The 19,608-nt window shown below is 37.2% G+C and overlaps 1 protein-coding gene across 1 annotated transcript; it reads left to right on the top strand.

The window, feature by feature from the left end:
- The first annotated feature begins 8,236 nt into the window (after positions 1-8,236).
- On the top strand, positions 8,237-9,379 carry ier3 (immediate early response 3). The gene has a single exon (XM_057319510.1). It carries the CDS (start codon positions 8,297-8,299, stop codon positions 8,900-8,902), a length of 606 nt encoding a protein of 201 aa, XP_057175493.1. The 5' UTR covers positions 8,237-8,296; the 3' UTR covers positions 8,903-9,379.
- Positions 9,380-19,608: the final 10,229 nt, after the last annotated feature.

Below are 19,608 nucleotides of genomic sequence, written 5' to 3'. Positions count from 1 at the left end.
ACGAGTTACCATAGCAACCTGGAAACAAATGCGAAGTGCAAGAGTCCCTTGAAGGTCAAACTCTGTAATTCTGTACGGAATGCAAAGACGAAATGTTTACCTTCGAGTGTCAGGTTCTCAGATACGCCCAATATTTTCCATCTGTCATTGAGCCTCAGGCCCCTCTGGAATTGTATATTCAGGGCCCTTTTGTCACAGTTTCTGGGAAGTTTCTGAGAAAAAGATGTTATGAATCTGGTAACCACTCAAAATAGCGACGGCAGCACGTTTTTGCAAAATCGAAAGATTTGTATCAGTCCGTAGAAAGAATCATTACAGATGAGATCTCTTTTATATCTCACTTATTTCTCCATTGCAGTGATGAGATCACATGAGGTAAGAGGATACTTTTGCTCAGGTATTTTGCGTCTCGGATATTTCCTTCTGAGAAAAAGAGGCAGAAATCTCACAAATGTGTCCATTAGAGTTTCAGATATCTCAACAATGTCTCAAACTGAGCTCAGATTTGTCACGTCTGCAATCAAAAGTGAATATTATTGAAGATCTCAATATGAACTCAAAGATTTCTCATCAAATTTACTCACATCCAGATTATTTGACCTCGTTTTACACCTCCATACTCTTGTATTTTAACAATTGTCTCATTTGTTTCTATTTTTGATTCTTTTAAGCAATTTTATGAGAAACATGTACACAACACCAGCCACCACAGAGAATTCCAGATGTTTCACGTTTTGTGAAAAAGGGAACATAAAATTTCTTCCATTCTGTTGCAACACGCTCCACAATTCTTGAAAGGCAAGACCATCGTGCAAAAAACGCACTTTTGTTGTAGCCCCTGAGCACCGGGCCTGCAGGAAACATACAAGTTGAATATTGTGATTTTGCTTTATTTTCACTGTCCTGAACAATAGTAGCCTACCTGAAGCAACATGCCTGAATAGTTTATGGCTTAGATGTTGCAACAATTCAAATAAAATTAGTAAGCAAGCACGCGTGGCATGTCATGGAGAACAAGGGCTTCCCTCGACCAAATTAAAGGGGATGCCGTGAGGGTAAACAGAGCTAAAAATAACCCCAGGAACCGTTCAAGCACACACAAGGCGGGTCCTGAAAAAGGTGTTCGGGTTACACCCATGTGAAGCACATCTATAAAAGGACTAATGATTCACAGGTGAAATTACCACAAGACACAGCGGAACTAAGATTTTGAAAAAAGGTCTCAAAGCAAACCATTTGAGGAAAGAGTCAGCACGAATGTTTGCGGAATTGATGATTGTTAGCCAGCGTATTGGAGACGAAACAAATCTACACAGACAACAAAGCTCTCAATCATCTTTAAAGATGCATTCTCCATCCTCAGAGCTTCATCCGTATGCCAGTGTGGAAAGGTTGGACGATGGAGACAAACCCATCTCCTCTAAACCTACTAGATCCCAAAGGCCGCGTACCCGAAGGGTCCTCTACCCCCCAGGAGCGAGGAAGATCTTGCCAAAAGAGGAGAGCGATCCTGCAAAACGATGGCTGCTTCTGCTTTCTGCTTTACTTTTCCTGCAAATCTACATGGAGGACGGGCTCTGTGAGACCCAACAGCCGTCCCAGGAAACCTCCTGCTCATATGGGGAAGCTGCGACGGAGAGACCCTTAACCTGGGGGTCTTCAGAGATAGACGTGGCACAGTGCTGGGGTTTAAACAGTCACGTTAGCGCCCGAGCGTATTGTACCGAGTGAGGAGCTGTTTCTGAGACTTGTGGCAAATGCCACATCTGTGTGTGAATGCAAAACCGCAAGCACAGGAACTGTTAGTGAGCTTTTCCAGAAAACACTATAAGAGCGTGCGGGAACGTGCACGTGCACACAAAGGGAAAAAATGTCTGTGCTACAGGAAAGAGCAGCGTGATTGAATAAACCCATCTGAGCTGTACTGGATTTCCCACATTCACTGAAATCCGGCCATCTGAGTGCTGATACACACACACACGTCACACAACGGCGTAGAGGAAAGGCAAGTCTATGATTCACTGAGAGAAAAAACAAACTCGCACAGCATGCTCAACACTCCAGCGCTGAGACTCGGTTGTGTGTGTGCGTCTGGGAATGCTTCCATCACTGACGGCAAAGTATGTGTAATCCGCCATGTGCCATTAAATATATTCATATTGGGTTGAAAAATGAATATCAGGATGGAGAGAAACTATTACATCGTGGTGTGACGATAGGAAATATTTGCGCTTTGTCTGGATAGCGTCTGCTCTTGCATTTACAATATTACTGTAGATTTGTTGTACTATTAAATAATTACACTGTATATAATTTGACATAATAAAATATTTAAACGACTCTTCCTTTGTTAGTGTCTTATTATATCACAAAGTGGGACAAGAAAAGCAAACTAGATAATAGAAGGAAATAATATTAATAGTATGATATGTACAATATTAAATGTGACCCTGGACGACAAAAATGGCTTTTATGGCTCAGTTTTTCGAAATTGAGATTTACACATCATCTGAAAGCCGAATAAATAGGCAGCAGCGAGGGAAGTTTGTAGGCTTGTTTCTGGCCATTTTTGTTAGCGATTTTGTTGCATCCACTCACAAAAATAAAGCTTTACGGCAGGAAATGTACAAAATATCTTCATGGAACATGATCTTTACTTCATATCCTAATGATTTTTGGCATAAAAGAAAACTCGATCATTTTGAACAAAACAATGTTTTGTTGGCTTTCGCCACAAATATTCCTGTGCTACTTGGTTTTGTGGTTCAGGGTCGTAAATAATATAATATAATAAATATAATAGCCTACATAAATTAATTTTAATGGTGATAAAAAATACATACATACATACATAAATTTGCTATATATATGGTCATAAAAACACAAAATAAATCATTTATTATATTTACCGTCCAATCTATTCGTCTCTTAAAGATTAAAGTAAACATACATTTAATACACTAAAAAGGACTGACCAAACATGTTTTCATCATTTTTTACAGTAATCAAATATGTTTTACATCATTTGTACGGTGCATTTACTGTAAAGCTGCTTTGCATAGAAATACATTTGAACTAAACGGAATGTCGAAGGATGTAAATGATGCCTGAAACTTTGAATGTGAAATCTACGACCAACATGTTTCACAAAGTAAGGACACCCAGACAAACATCGGTCTCATGGTAATGACAACGACCCCAAACATGCACATTTACATACCAAACCTCTAATGTAACTGCTTTTGCGCTAGTTAGACATTACAGTACCTGAAACTTACCAGTGAACATTACATCACCGTAGAAACACCATAGTCACCTGTTGAGTGCCTCAGCTTATTAACATCTGTGCAACTTCAACCAGCACTGTGAGAAAATGTGTACCTGTCTGCTTATATCATGTAGAGAGCAGGTGTGATGCATTGTCATCATCACAAACACATTAGTCATCTGATTTATGCCCAAACTGTTATCAATACACAGGGCTGAACATTTCTGTTCCCATGAGAACTCAATTTTGAATCATCATGAGAGGCTTAGACGTAAACTTGACATATGCCAATATTAAAGTGTGAGACAGAGCGGTGTTCTGTCTTTTAAATTGACTTTAATATCTAGTTTAGTCTCTTTAATTCTTTTGATGTGCATAGAGAATAAATGAACAACTGGCTCAATGAGTCTGATTTTAGGATATTAAATGTGATTTTTGTACTCTACATTTATTTATTTGATAGACATTTTTATCCAAAGCTGCTAACAGTGCACACTTAAAAATGTTGGGTTATTTCAACCCAGCATTGTGTCAAAAATGGACAAAACCAACCGTTGGGTTTAATTAACCCAGCAAATGATTTATATTTGACCCAATAATAGGTTAAACAAACCAGCATTATGGGTTAAAACAACCAAACCAGTGGTTGGGTTTGTCCATTTTTTGACCCAACGCTGGGATGAAATAACCCAACATTTTTTTAGAGCGCGCATCTCAGGTCTCAGGATCAAACCCATGATCTTTGTCTTGTTGATGCAATGCCCATCAATTGAGCTACAGAAACACAGAAGTCTGAATTGTAATGACGGAAAGAAAAATTCACAGGAAAGACTGGCTTTTTATCTTTCCATCTTGAAATCTGGATTTTTATGTTTGGTTCAGTTTTAAAGGCCAAATTTCTTTGAGCATTCTGGCAAATGTAGTATTCATCCATATAATACTATACACAACACTAAACTATACGCAATTCTTTGGGTATGTATTTTAAATATTATTTATTAAAGTTGAAATATTTTGCCTCTCTATCGCCTTAGAGCTTTAAGATCAGGAAAAAAACGTGTAGTGTGTACGATAAAAAACTTGAATTATTTTTGAAAACTGCCCTTATCCATATGAGTGTATTTCAGCAATAGAATTCAATAGACATCATTAATTCAGTTGTAAACGTCACACAGTGCTGCTTCAAGCATCTCTAAACGCATTACTTTAATCTGCTGTGACGCTAAAGCATACTGTATCTGTCAATCATCCAGGATTTTCACACCTCCTTTGACGGTCCAATTGTTTAGAAAAGGTTACACATTCCAACCTATAAATAGACATCTATAATAATGCTTTAGGAGCATTTGGTTTACGCTTTTGTCCCTCTTATGTTACAACAATGCTCATTTCAGTAACGTTAACTAATTCTAAGAATGTAAGAATACGTCTGGCTCATATTTCACCCGGAAAGATATACTTAAAAGAAGCCTTTTTCATAAGCACTTCGTTTTGAATTCTCATTACTGTACATGCATTCATTCCCCAACCTGAAAGTGACACAGGCCGCCCCCTTACTGTAATCATCGGTGCTGCAAAATTATGTTTGACTGACATGATAACCAGCACGTAGACGCTTGGAAAACTACAGAGAACATGAATGAGACACTTTAATGGGAAACAATGACCCACGTCTCACTAACAAACCAAGAATTCATGCTTTCTGTTCTGGCTGTCAGGTTTCATCTGCCAGTTCAGCCGACAGAGAGAATGTGAACTGTCCCTCGTGTTACGCTCTTTTGAGAAACTATAGTTTCTAATCACAAACTCTAATTGGCCGAAACTGTGTGAATCCCAGACAAACAAAAGCAGATCAAATAGTGTGCGACATTTTCTGAGAGGTAGAGGTAGTTCACAGCGACTGGTACAGCCATAACGCAGTTAGATCCTAATCTTTTTGCTCTCATGAATGTGATTTAAGATCAACTTTGCTAGGCTTGAAGGCACAAACGGAATGCACAAGTCACATTACACGCTGCATTGCTCAACAACTCGGAAACCATAAATCACAGAGCTTGAATTTCACACCTTCACCTACAACTGTTCTTCAAACTCAGTGTGTGTGTGTGTGTGTGTGTGTGTGTGTGTGTGTGTGTGTGTGTGTGTGTGTGTGTGTGTGTGTGTGTGTGTGTGTGTGTGCATGAGTGTTATTTTTAGTAGGGTGACGCCAAGCCTTTGTGGCCCTTCCTAAAGTCAACATGCCATACCCGAGGTTTTACCCGGGGCAGACATACCTCCATTCGCACTAAGAGAAACTCGGCAGACCACAGAGAATGCATGAGCAATGTACACACATACCGTATCAGTCAAATGCAAAGTGAAAATACTGGGGACAACTAAGTTTTCTAAGTTGACTTTGCATTAAACTAAACTAATGTCATCTTGGTTTACACATAGTAAAAGTATACTATTTGGTAAAGTAGTTGAATTAAAAATCAATGTTCTGTACCTTCCTGATAAAGGAAGTAATCTGAGTTTTAGTCTCATGTTGATTCATGATAGGGGGAAGACCGTTTCTTTGGAAATCAACTCCATGTATGGAGTCGGCATGATTCTGCTTCTTCACTGTTTGATGTAACCTGTGGCGCATTGTCTGCATGGCCTGATACCAAACTCTTTACATCAGCACTATTATTACAGTGTGAGTTCTACATGCTTTCAAACTGATTTTTCATATTTTCATGTATAAGATGAGCATTGATGACAACTGTCCAGATGTACACATTTGCCAACATTGTTTCTTCCCAACTCAGTCCGGTCAACCACTTCTCTCACAACATTCAAAAAACTACTTAAAACCCTTCTCTTCTGTGAAAACTTGACAGGCAAAGAAAGACTTCGAAAAATTGTAAGACTCTGTAAGTCGCTTTAGATAAAAGCGTCTGCTAAAGTAAATCGCTTACCCGCTCATTGTCCTTCACAACTCCTTCCTGGTGGAACATTCTTCCTAACTCAGTCTAGTCAACCACATCTCTCACAACATTCAAAAAACGACTTAAAACACATCTCTTCTGTAAGTACTTGACAGGCAAATGAGTAAAAAAAAGATTAAAAAAAACTAACCCTCTCTCTTTCTCTCAACAGGTATTGGTCTAGCTTTTGTTGAAACTAGTAACTTGGTATTAGCACCTATTGTATTATTGCTCCTGTATGACATATCGCTTATTGCTGCCTGGACTCTCTGTAAGTCGCTGTGGAAAAAGTGGCCGGTAAATGACTAAAGGTAAAGGTAAATGTAAATGACTAAATGTAAATGTAAATTATGTAGGGGATACTGGGGACGGTTGCAACACTTTTTGTATTTCCTTCAGTTTCTCAGAGACTGTTTTCAGTAGAAAACCAAAATTTTAATATGTTATACCCACATATGTCAGCTACCCACCTATACACTGCTGTAACATGCGTATATACACGCACAATATATACTTGAACAGACGAAGTCAAATGTTGCAACTGACCCCATAACAGGAGACAGTTGCAACATTAATTAAAATTAGGGCTGTCAAACGATTAATCGCGATTAATCGTATCCAGAATAAAAGTCTGTGTTTACATAATGCATGTCTGTGTACTGTGCATATTCATTTTGTATTTATAAACACATGCATGTACACAAATATTTAGAAAAATGTATATTTGCCAATAATTTAAATTATGTAAACCCAAATTTTTATTCTGGATGCGATTAATCGTGATTAATCGTTTGACAGCCCTAAAAATGTAAGAAAACATATTCTATAACATAATTTAGCAAATTCGTTACTTTATTTGTGAACAGAGTTGGTTGCATAAAGACTAAATTGGAAAAAACATATTTCCAAGTAATGGGTAATAATGTATAATGTTTATTATTTTGTATTATTATTGTTGTCATTATAATTGTTAGCCTATATGTTTTTAATGTAGGCTACATTGTGGTCTAGATAGTACTTACTTTAAAAGGTGGCTATTGAAAGAGTTCTTTATTAATCCATAACATTTGAAATGTATTATGCTAATATGACAAGTTTTTACATCAGTGTTGTCATAAGGGACATCCCTACACTGGAAGCCATGAAAGAAAATGCTATTCTAGCTCGACACAATAGCTTTGACACTTGCTAGCCATGCCTTTTAGAAGCTAAGAAAACACTGATTTAAATGATATAAATGTATAATGGTTCACACAAACAGTTTAGACAGTAAGAGAAAAAACCTTGAGCATTACATTTACAAAAAATGTGTGTTGCACAAAGCGTTCTTTGTAGTTCTAGTGTTTATAAAAAGAAAACCGAATGGTTCCGAAATGAACCGAAATGTTCTGTGGGCAACCAAAAATGTTTTCTATGGCATTGGTGAACTTTTTAGCACCTTTGTTGTGAATAGCATACATACAGTAATACTAGCATGTAAAAAAACAAGATAGTTCAATGTTTTTGTTTTCTTGCAGAACCCTATCAAGAACCTTTTTGATGTTAATTGGAACCATTTGTTTTAAGACTGATATAACTGATAAACACACTGTAAAAATAATGTGATAAATAAGTCATGGCAATGTTTATATCACTTTACCAGAAAAGTTTTCAAAAAACTCTTTTAACATTTTCTCATGTTACAGCATTTGATCACGAGTCAAGATTTAAAATATTAAGCTGAAAAGATTTACACAGTTTGATAATACTTAAACATTTAAGGCAGCAACATTTATAACTGTGAAAAGTTAACTTTATCTATAAATAAGATCATATTATTATATGTAGGCAGGTAAACGTAGCTCGGTGTGTTGTGTTGTGTCATGTGTTGAGTTCATATTCTCAGATTTCTGGGGATTTTTTCGTTAAAATTGTGTTTTTCCGTCTTGAGCAAACTCATTTTAAGGGTGTGGCTTTAAAACATGGGCGTCTCTTAAAAGCAAAATATATAAACCTCACGCTGAAGTCACAAGAGGTTACTTTGAGAACTAAAGAACAAGACGCAGAGAATAGCGCGAACTGACCTGAAACGAAAAGAATGTACGCCAGATCAGATAGTCTGGTCTTCTCAGTCCCGACAAACAACTTCTTCCAGCAGCAGCCGCACTTTGATTTCAGACCGGTGATGCCGCGCAACACGGAGCCGGAGATCTTCACCTTCGAGCGCATTCCGGAGCCGACGCTCCCTTACCGCGCGGCTCCGACGCGCCCGCGCAAGAGGAACACGAGGGTCATGTACCCCTCAAAAGTGCGCAAATATCTCCCACCGGTCGAGAAAAGCCCCGCCAAACGGTGGCTGCTCATCCTGTGCCTGGTGGTCTTCATGCAGATCTACACGGAGGAGGGATCCGTTGAGTCCACGCAGAGTGAAGGTGCAGCCTTTACTGAAGCCACAACGTACAACGTCCTCTCCTTCCAGTCCGCCGAGGAGCAAGCCAGACAGATGATGGGGAAAGACTTCGCCCAGATGTCAAGCCAGCAGCTCCAGGCCAGCAACGAGAAGGAGAACCAGTTTCTCAACACTACGTGCCCGAGAGCAAACTGGGAGGAAGACGTGAGAGCGCATTACCAGCACGGTCGTCGCAATGGATACGTGGTGGCTCTTCTATACCCAGTTTACCATAGACTCGGTACAGAGAACTGAAAATCACGTAATGGACTAAACAATTTCAATGTTTGAAAGGTGGACAGCAGTGGGGTTTCCTGGGGGCGCTTGGAAAGCCCAATTGTTCCAGCGGAGCTGAAAAAAAAACATTTGATGGACTTGAAGGGTGAAACACTGAGCCAAATGTGAACGGCTCTTTTAGATATACTTGAATATCACTGACTGTCGTGCAAAACTTCACTTGAAGTTTGTGTTGCTGAACGCACAGAAATACTTGAACCTCACATTGAAGATTTTATTGTGTTAAATGAAGAACTGTCGTTTGTTGTAGCTATTTATTTAACGTTATCTATTTATTGTTATTGACTTATTTATTTCATATTGTTTTTAAATGTCAGTTGATGTATTTTATTACTTGTTGCTTTTTATGAACAATATTATGAATATTAATATGAGCTAGAAATTCATCAGTTCACAGAATCAAACTTTATAAAGTAACCAACAAGCTGAAAACAACTTTAATACAATCTACTATTGAAATATGAACGTATTTAATTTCTGACACGTATCACTACATTTGTAATTCATTAACGTTTACGCTGATAGGACTATTGAGCACAAATCTGTTTGAAAAAGTGAAATAAAAAAACTGCAATTTCATACTCTGCACCTGTGACTTTGTTACAAACACACTGAAAAAAATTATACTTTAAACGAACATAATTAAATTATGGACAGTGGTTCCACACAACTGAAATATGTTATCTCTACTCAAATACTTAATGTAAAACGAACTAAACTGAACTGAGTAAACTTAAACAACCATGTCCAAATAATGTCCAAATAACTTGAATCAAATAAGTTCATCCTACTAAAAGTATTTAAGTAGCGATAACATGTTTCCATTATGTGGAACCAGCTGTTATTTTTAACACACTAAATAAGCTAAATAAAGCTCTTATTGTTCGGAGTTAGCCAGAAGTTGGTTTTGTTAAACTTTCGGCATACCCCAAGTACCTGCTTTTTTATTAAAGCAATTTTAAATCTGGTTAGCAGGTCCTCAACCCAAGCACATGCTCTACACTTTACCACAATGGTAACCCCCCAAAAACATTAACACACCAGAAACTCTTTTAAATACAAACATAAAAGAGTATTAAACATGAACAAATATCCGTGTTTCATCATTTTGATAAAAGATGTATAAAATAACATTTTATTGCAACTTTTACTCTCCCTATTCAGCCCCGTGCAAAGCATGATGGGAAGTGGAAATCCTGTTCCTAGTTAATAACGCTACTTTAATACAACTAAATTCATTTATGTTGTGTTAACTTGATTTATTTTAGTACATTGAACAAGCATCAAATATGATTTTGATCTACTTGATTGAAACATGTTAATTTAAAATGTAAACATTTAGTTAAGCCAAAGCATTACTGTTTTTAGTCCGTTTAACACAATGCAATTGTGTTTGAACATAAAACCTAATACAATGGTGTTAAAACAAAATTAATTGTTTAAATAAAGTGAACAGTATCGTAAAATCATTTTTTTGAGTGCACTTTACACTTTCATATGTGTTCTCAAACTCTACCTTGCAAACTGTGTACCTAAAATGAGCCTTACATGTCCAAATTAGTTTAAATGACTTAATCAACATGACTATGACCTGTTACACCCGTCAAAGTCATTTAATGCCGGATAAAGGTTCCATTTTACATTAAGACCACACTTAAACGCTATTACATGATTGTTAAAGCGAACATACAGTACATAGCCAATCCAATGCCCTCATAACCTAATTTGGAGATAGAAATTAGACTGGAAACAAATTGAGGAAAAGCCCAGAGCATCATCCATCATGCTAAGACAACTTTCCACACCTCACAGTTTCCCATCCACATGTTGGATGTTGTCCATTTCGAACTCCAAACATCTGTCGTGCTTTAAAACACATCTGCATGATTGACAGTAGAAGAGTAAAAAATATGCAGCTAACACTAAAATGATATAAAATCGAAATATGATTCCATGTACTTTTCTGAAATAATAGATGGCAATGTAGCTTAAAGGTCAAAGGTCTATTCAGTAGAAAATGTTACTCCTCATATACAGTAGCTCATGAGATTTTGTGGAGTTCTCTGTTGTGTTTTATTTGAATACCAAATTAGATTTAGATTTAGAATTAGTATTAAGTGTTTCCCCTAAAATTGATTTGAAGAACCATTTGCTTTAAATTCATAACGAAATGTTAAGACATGGCAAATCTGATCTTAATTTGTGACATTGTTGAGATCTCTTCTGAATTTTACTGATGTCTTGAAAAAATAATATATCTATATATATTATTTAAATATATAATATTTAGCTATATTTATAGAAGATATTAAAAAGATCTCATCTGTGACTTTTCTTTCTTATGGGATGCTTTGGGGAATATACAGTAAAATGCCTGAGTTATCATTTTCTCTTTATATATAAGCATATAAACATTTTTTGACAAATTTGTTCACTATAAGAATTATATTTATTCATATTTATGTTTTTTTTTTTCCAAAAGCGACATACCTCAAACTATACATTGTATCTGTATGAGTGTTTCCTAGGATTCAAACTTCTGACCTTTGCCACTTCTAACAAAATATTTACAAATTGAGCTTTCATAAATTAACCCTCACAAACACGCCGGTCACATGTGTGTAAGTGTTTCCTGTCGGAAGTTGTGGCAGCAAGCAAACCATCAACACTTGTGGGAGATTCCCAACTACACTTCCTCACAGATGCACATAAAACACCATTTATTTTCCACTGCCACAAATTCAAATAAGCAGTTTACATCTGAACGCCCCCACACCAAACACACACTCCTCTATGCACGCTAACCTCCCGGTTTTCTCCTTTCATCCCCCTTCTGCTCTCTCTCTCTCTGTGTGAGCTGGCATTCCAGAGCCTTGAGTCAGGTGGCACCACATGCTCCTAATGAAAAACGCCCACTGCCCTGAAACCCGAGAGGAAATGGGAGGATGAAGAGATACAGCTGGTAAAGCAAAGAAATACAGAAATCCCTAAAACGGCCTAGGTGTGTTTGGCGTGTCGGGGCATGATTGAAGACATAATGTACAAAGAGTACAGTTCTATCTCTGACACGCACACACAAAAACTGTACAATCCTACAGTAGGAGACCAAAGGTTTTCGACAGAAGAGGCATTGTTAGAGTGAGATCTGAAATAAGAAGTGCACTTAAAATGCATTAAAAATGAGAATTGTGTAGAGCAAACAAAAATCGTTTTATTTAAATCAATAGCTTTTTTAAGATCAGAAACACAACACCAGTTAAGTCTCACAATATAAATTTAGTCAAATGTGTCCAAACTTGTGCACACGTGTTCATCCTCAGCTTCATCTATGATGCGTTTCCTGTTTGTGAGACCTCAGTGTGACCTTGAGAGAGCGTGTATAAACAAACTCTGGCAATGTGCAACTAAATTCAAGTACCGCATTACTAATGTTTAAGAAAAAAACAACTCTTGGCACAATAAATGTTGTTTACAATGCTCAATATATTTTTTAAATGTAAATGCTATAAACGGTTTCAAAGCAACAACATCAACAAAGGTTACTGCGCATGCGCGCGTTTGTGGACTGCCCTTAACTTCCGGTGCACATTCGCAAATAATAGAGTGTCTGTAGTACATTATTTCTGATAACAAGCAAAAGAAACCGAGAAGAACCGTTACTTGGCTAAACTTGCCTCTTCAATATTTTGATTTTAGACTGCGAGACCAAGCTCAACCACTAGGTGTCTCACACGGTTTCTTTAAATGCTACGAAACTACAGGACCCATTCAACAAACTGTTTATTTAATAAAATCCATATACAACAAAATTCAACAAGTCGTTTATTTAATACAATTATTATACAATGAAATTATAAAATAAATTATTATTAACATAAATTAAATAAAATATAAATAGTTATATTATTAGATGCTAGCCAGACCGATATACAAACACAGACCGGAAATTAACTGCAGTCCAGGCACGCGCGTCCGTTAAAACAGTCGGTACATGAGCAGCCAACAACTTTGTGAAGTCTTTCTGAATCTCTTCTGAAACACTCATAAAGATTTTTTATATTTTGGGGTACGGTATATTTGTTAGGAACACTTAAGCAAATGTTTCTATTTGCTCTCCTTTTGTTTCATTGATGTCTAGGAGAAATAAATGAGACAATAAGAGATCACATCTGTGATTTTTTTTGTCTTATGAAGTTCTGTTGGTTGTCCTAACATCACCAATCTGTATCAGTGACTGCACATTTATGGTATGTTTACAAGAAGTATTCAAATGACTCTGGGGTCCAAAGATGGCTAATAAAGAAGAAGAAAGATCATATTGTGTCATGATGATGGAATGGTAAATATGCATGTAGTACCGTTGGCCATATTGCATAAACTTACAATTGTTTGAGAAATGTTAGGAATTAGAAACATTAAGGATATGATAAGAATCTGTTCCGAAAGAAAGGTGAGAAAAATTCACTCCAGATGAATGTTGAAGATGAGGTGACAAAGTAATTAAAGAATGAACATATGCTGCGTCCCAATTCGCATACTATCCGTCCTAAATAGTATTCGAAAATAGAATGAGTATGTCCCAAATCGTAGTATGTTGAAAAGAGTATTCCAAAGATTCCCGGATGGTCTACTTCTTCCGGTAGAAATTCGAAGTGCAGAATGATGCACACTCACTCTAATGGCTAATCTTACCCACAACTCAATGCGAGTAGGCGGAGTTAAGTGACGCTCCACTGCATTAATAAAATTAAATAACTGATGCGTCACTAAATTAATAAATATAAGCACAGAGTTAACATTACATATGAAACAATGAATGAATAAATACTTAAATGGAAAGAAGAGCTGTATTTTGATGTGTGTGACAGTTAATGGCCACAATGTTGTCTAGGCAACACACTAAAATGTATACTTTTCCATAACAAAAACAGTACATACTTTTAGTGCATAGTATAAGTAGGCGAATTGGGACGCAGCATTACGCTTTATTTTATTTGTAGCTAGTTCGGGCAAGGATGCCAACAGGAAGGAAGCTGATGTAATGGTGACCAACCAACAATGTCTTTATATTGCATAAGAGTATTTCTTTGTGTCATCAATCTTATGTCACAAAGGGGTGTGAGAGATTTTTTTCATTACCTCATTCACCTCTGTCTCGCGCTTTCTTTCTCCCACACACAAACAGAATTTAGCCGTTGGGGTGCTGTCAGGTGAGAAATGTCAGAAAGAACAAAGTCAAAGAAAAGCGATACGATACAAAGGGCAGATCATATCTAGCAGATCGGATATGGGTCCGCTGCAAGGGCGGACTTACCCATTAGGCAAAGGTAGGAAATCGCCTGGGTCCCCGAGCTACCAGGGGCCTCCAAAAGAAAGGGGTGGACTTAGCCAATAAGCTATGTCACTAGCCACGTAGAGCCCCAAGTAATCATCAAAATAGTCGGGATATCCCTGGGATTCCCTGTTAATGTTTTACGTTATTACATCTGTACGAAGCCCCCCCCAACGGACCATTCCATTAGCACCGTATATGCGCGAGACGAATTCGACACTATCTAGAAAGTTAACGCACAGCTGCCAACAGCGAGAGTGTCATTGTGTGGTACATTAGCTGCAAAACGAAGTTAAAGTCGCAGGGAAATAAAACAACAAAGAAACCCAGCGGAGAGGAAAAAAGATGGTTTATTAAAGATTGTTGCCAAAGTCTCTGCTTTTTCCCCACACAAACTCCACCGCTGCTCCTACCTCAGCAGCGCCTCTCTCTCCCGCCAGACACAGCACTCTCCCGGCCACGAGCAATGATAATGTGCCGGTGAGTATTTCTCCATGAACACCGACAACACAGTTATAATGACTGACGACCAAAACATCTGTCAAACAATGAGTCATTTGTAACTGCAGTTGCAGGATTGCGCCACAATGGAGGCGCTGTTTCGTTACCAGCACAGTGAGACGAGTTCGGTAAAAGAGCTACTGTATATTATTAGGAGCTGTATTAGCTGTGTTTCACCGCTGTTCAGGTGTTTTACGTTAAATTTCTTGAAAAGGTTTCCTAAATTAACTTGCTATACATCATTGTAATATGTTTAGCTGTGAAGTTGGCTCGTTGAAACAGCGTTTTTCTGTACACCGCGAGTTCGCCAGTATGAACGCACGTGATCAGAACGACTCGCAAACAAATGACTCCTTTGAACCGATTCGTTTACACAGAATGTAAGAGATCAGTGAATCGTTCAAAGCTCAGTGAACTACACTTTATTTTCATTTGGGAATTCATTATTGTTTCCCCTGTCATGCATTAGGCGTGGGAAATGTCCTATTGGGCGATTCAACTGTGCTGAAATAGTGGGATTATAACAACTAGTCCTATTAAGCGAATCTTTTTTAATTAGTGAGTATCTGTGTTTATTAAGCTTAGTTTTGAAAATATATAAAAATATATTTTCGTTCAGTACTCTGCAAGCAACAGATATAATAGCCTAATACTTTTTTTATCATTTGTTATATCTGTATCGACATAGTATTCGTTAAAAACAACTGAAATACTTCTAAAGCTAACATTTAAAATAATACAAAATAATACTGTAACATTTTATTGAGGACATTTTATTTGCGATTTGAAGAATTATTATTAATAAACACCTTTTCAGGGTCATACAACACTCACAGACCAATTTAATTTTCAGGTCATCTAATATGGAAGTCATTTCGATCCAGACTTCATACGTTTTTAACTTTGTTATTATTTGACCTTTTTAGGGCGCCTCCAGACCTGTGGCCTAGGCCTTCTTTGGCCTGACAAAAGTGCTTGGCCGTGGGCCCCCGAATTGCCCCGGAAGTGACACACGGTAGTTCGCCATCGCCAGCATTTGATGAAATTCATGATTCATGTTTCACAGTATTTAAGGTAAAATATGAGCTAGCTCAGCATTCAGCATTAACATGTCTGCTCATGTGAATCATGCATTTTTCTTCAGTCGCTAAGTACACAGTGCATGACATGAGTCTATTCCATCAGGCTGGAGGCAGAGCAGGAACAAACCGGTTTGGCAGATGTGTGTCCACGCTGGATATTCACTCTCGACTTCCTGTGCTGGCATGCTCTAGCAGGGATTCCTGGAGGTATTCAATAAGGGTGGATGTGTTTCTGCGGGCAGGTCTGAACAAATAAAAATCTGCGTGTTGCAGAAATAGAGAGAAAGTCTGAATCAACATGACTACAACATGACTTCATTTTTAGTTTAAAAAATAAAAATAGGGAAAAGTGACAGCTAGGAGTGGGTGTCAAGAGGAAACCCTCTTACCATGTCACTGTTACAGCACCTGTTACAGCACTACTACCCATAACATACTGTTCATAAAAGCTCATAAGTCTGTCATTGTTGTTGCTATGCGATTTTAAACATAACAATGTTTTGTCACAGTATAGGAACATACACTTCTTGCCAAATTTTCCTTTAAAAAAAAGACCACTTTGTCATATTTGTTTTATGCAACAATAAACACATACAATATTAATATGGTCTGGTAAGTTTTGTTTTAGAGAAATGGTTCTCAAACCGAAGATGGATCCAGGGAGGGAATACATTTGTGGCATTTTATGAAACAGAGATTTATCATAGATTTTATGCAATCAAACATCAGAAAAATAAGACCACCAGCCAAAACAATTGATGTTCCAGCATTGTGTAACTTAATTTGTTTATGATTTAATTAAAATTCTAAGTCTTTATTTGGGGGCCGCAAAGCGAAGCACTCTAGGGGCCCTTACAAAAAAAGTTTGAGAACCACTGTTTTAAAGAATGACATCATTATATGGGTAAATGACAAATGTGAGAAATGTGTTGTTGTTTTAAGCTTTTAAAAGTAGATTGTTTTATAAAAATGTACAACATAGAAGTTGGATTTATTTTCTAACATACTTTCTATGACATTATTTAAGGGACAATCATTATTTAAAAAAATTAAACACGTTTTTATAAGACATTACACGTCATTATTTAAATCTAGAGGACAATGATGGAGGAAATGGGAAAGTTGTTCTGATGACAGTTATACAAACTGCAGTTAATAATGTCAGAATATTTGTAATACAATTAGAATCGTAGTCTATCTTTTACAGGATTTTTATTTTTGGTTATTATCTAAATATTTCATAGAAAACAAATAGAAATCATTTAAAACAAGTTCTATACTTTGTAAAACAATACTGTTTTTTATCATCCTGGACATCTCAAGCTTGTTGCGCATTTGCGCCTAACCCTAACACAGTCTGTAGAATCTAAGTGATTCAGCATCTGAACTAGTTTCTGAAAATAACCGGTTGATTCCTAGAGAGATATACAGAGTTTCTTCAGGAGTGTTATCTCACTGTAACAATGAACTCCAGATGATTGATGGCAGTGTACACATGACAGGCTAAATTTAGCACTCTTCTGGTTTTAATTCCTGTCCAACACTATTCCATTCTTCAGAATAATGAATATTAGAAACAAATGTTACACCACGCTCCTTAAACTGTTAGTATTACTCACAATTTCTGTCAACTTTTGGGTCAAAAGGGTCATTGCAACAGATTAATGTATTTCAGTCGTGCATGTAAAATATTTTGAAATACATTACTACAGAAAGAGTTTGCTAAGAACATGATCTGTAGAATATGACTTGTGTCCCGGTGCTTTGAATGCAGTTGCTAAAATAATGTAATCAATGTGTTTTCCAAACTCTCTCTCCAAGATATTCAGTATTGGTGTTTTTAGTGTTTCTCTCGCTCTCTCTCTCTCTCTCTCTCTCTCTCTCTCTCTCTCTCTCTCTCTCTGGCCAGAAGAAGAGGAAATAATGTTACGTCATCCAAGTGTTGTTCAACAGAGGCCTTTCCCAAAAACTTCCTCACTTTCTCTTCACGCAATGGTCATCTAGCCAAATAGCCAAACCACTCATAACTGGTTCATCTGAGGACGTGGAGGTCAGTGCTAGAATGACTAAGCACTACATGCACTAAGCACACACTACGTTTTATAAGTTTGATTGAGGTTATGAAAACACGACAAAACCTGGAATTTTTTATTATGTAACAGTTATCGCTCAGGGAAGAAATAAACTGTATCTTTTAACAAACACACATTCACCTTGAGTGACAACATGTCCCAGTGTAAGGGTTTGTTGACAAATTGGAACTTGTCAATAAACAGCAACTGGCCCTTTAACAAAAATGAAAGAAAGCCACAAAATATATTTTAAAGTCCTAAAATCTTTCTGCATGAACAAACACAAATCTATTGTTCTAACATCTGAATGAATGAGGCATTTATATAGCGCTTTTCTGTGTATTGCTGTATACCCAAAGCGCTTTACAATCATAAGAGGGGGGTCTCTCCTCAACCACCACCTGGATGATGCGACGGCAGCCACAGTACAACGGCACCAGTGCATTCACCACACACCAGCTATAGGTGGAGAGGAGAGAGAGAGATAGAGCCAATTCAGAGGGTGGGGATTATTAGGAGGCCATGATTGACAAGGGCCAGTGGAGGGGATCTGGCCAGGACACCGGGGTTACACCCCTACTCTTTACGAGAAGTGCCATGGGATCTTTAATGACCACAGGGAGTCAGGACCTCGGTTTAACGTATCATCCGAAGGACCTACTTAAAGATGCATTAAAATGTACTTAAAAGGTGTTAATAGTAGGCCTAAAAAAGTGCATTTAAGTTTCTGCAATGAGATATATATTTTCTCTGCTCTTATTCTGGCACTTCCTAAGTAGCTCTGTGTGTTTTCCTCATATTTCCCTGACTGCCAGGAAGCGTTGTTGGCTCTTACATCGCCCCTTACTAAATCCAAAAAAATCTAGGAAAGTCTTTTCAGGAATGTGCATGAACAGCTGTCGCCCCGTATATAAGACCGGCGTAATAGGCAAAAATGGGTCTCTGCTGCCCCCTAATGGACTAAATCTACAACTACAACACTGAGAGGAGTCTGAATACATCTTTTCATATACAAAGAATTACAATGTATATTGTACTTCTTTATGTGTTATTATAGATTTAGTTAAAAAGAAAAAATATTTGAACGATGTATGTAAAACTGTTGATAAACTATGTCAACAAAAAAGAATGCCTTGACAACTATTTTAACTCTTTAAAGTATGTTTTTTGTAGGAAAACAGATCAATAAAAAATAAAAAAAGTCTTAAAGGTGAGCTGTGGATGTTCAAAGGTGCCCAAGAATACAATAATACTTTATTGAATTCATTTGCATTATACTGTATCTTGTGTCAGTAGAGAGCTCACACAATGCTTCAGATTAAAATTGACATAATATTATATAGACATAATACTTTGGGATCACCTTTTACAAGCTTACTGTGATTCATAAAGCAATAATAATTGTGGACATTGATGTGAACATGTATCTGCTTTACCATCTGTTCATGTGATGATGGACTGGGGAGGAGACTGATCATTTATTTCAAATCTTCTGAATCAATACAGACCACAAAATATACTACATTACTGCACTCCTAAAAATTTCCCAAAATATGATTTGTTAGGCTGTATGGTTCAATAAAGAATTAGGTTCTTTGTAGTAGAAAAGGAACTATATAAGGTTCTTTGGAGAACTTAAAGTAGTTGTTCTTTAGCATTTTAAAGAGTGTAGTAAAT

This window comes from Triplophysa rosa, linkage group LG2 (assembly GCF_024868665.1).
Source record: "Triplophysa rosa linkage group LG2, Trosa_1v2, whole genome shotgun sequence".
Taxonomy (NCBI): domain Eukaryota; kingdom Metazoa; phylum Chordata; class Actinopteri; order Cypriniformes; family Nemacheilidae; genus Triplophysa; species Triplophysa rosa.
The sequence above is the reverse complement of the archived record's forward strand: the minus strand, read 5'-3'. Positions and strand labels throughout refer to the sequence as shown.

Excerpts from the sequence above, each read along its gene's own strand:
- ier3 (XM_057319510.1), top strand. The coding sequence starts at position 8,297 with ATGTACGCCAGATCAGATAGTCTGGTCTTCTCAGTCCCGACAAACAAC.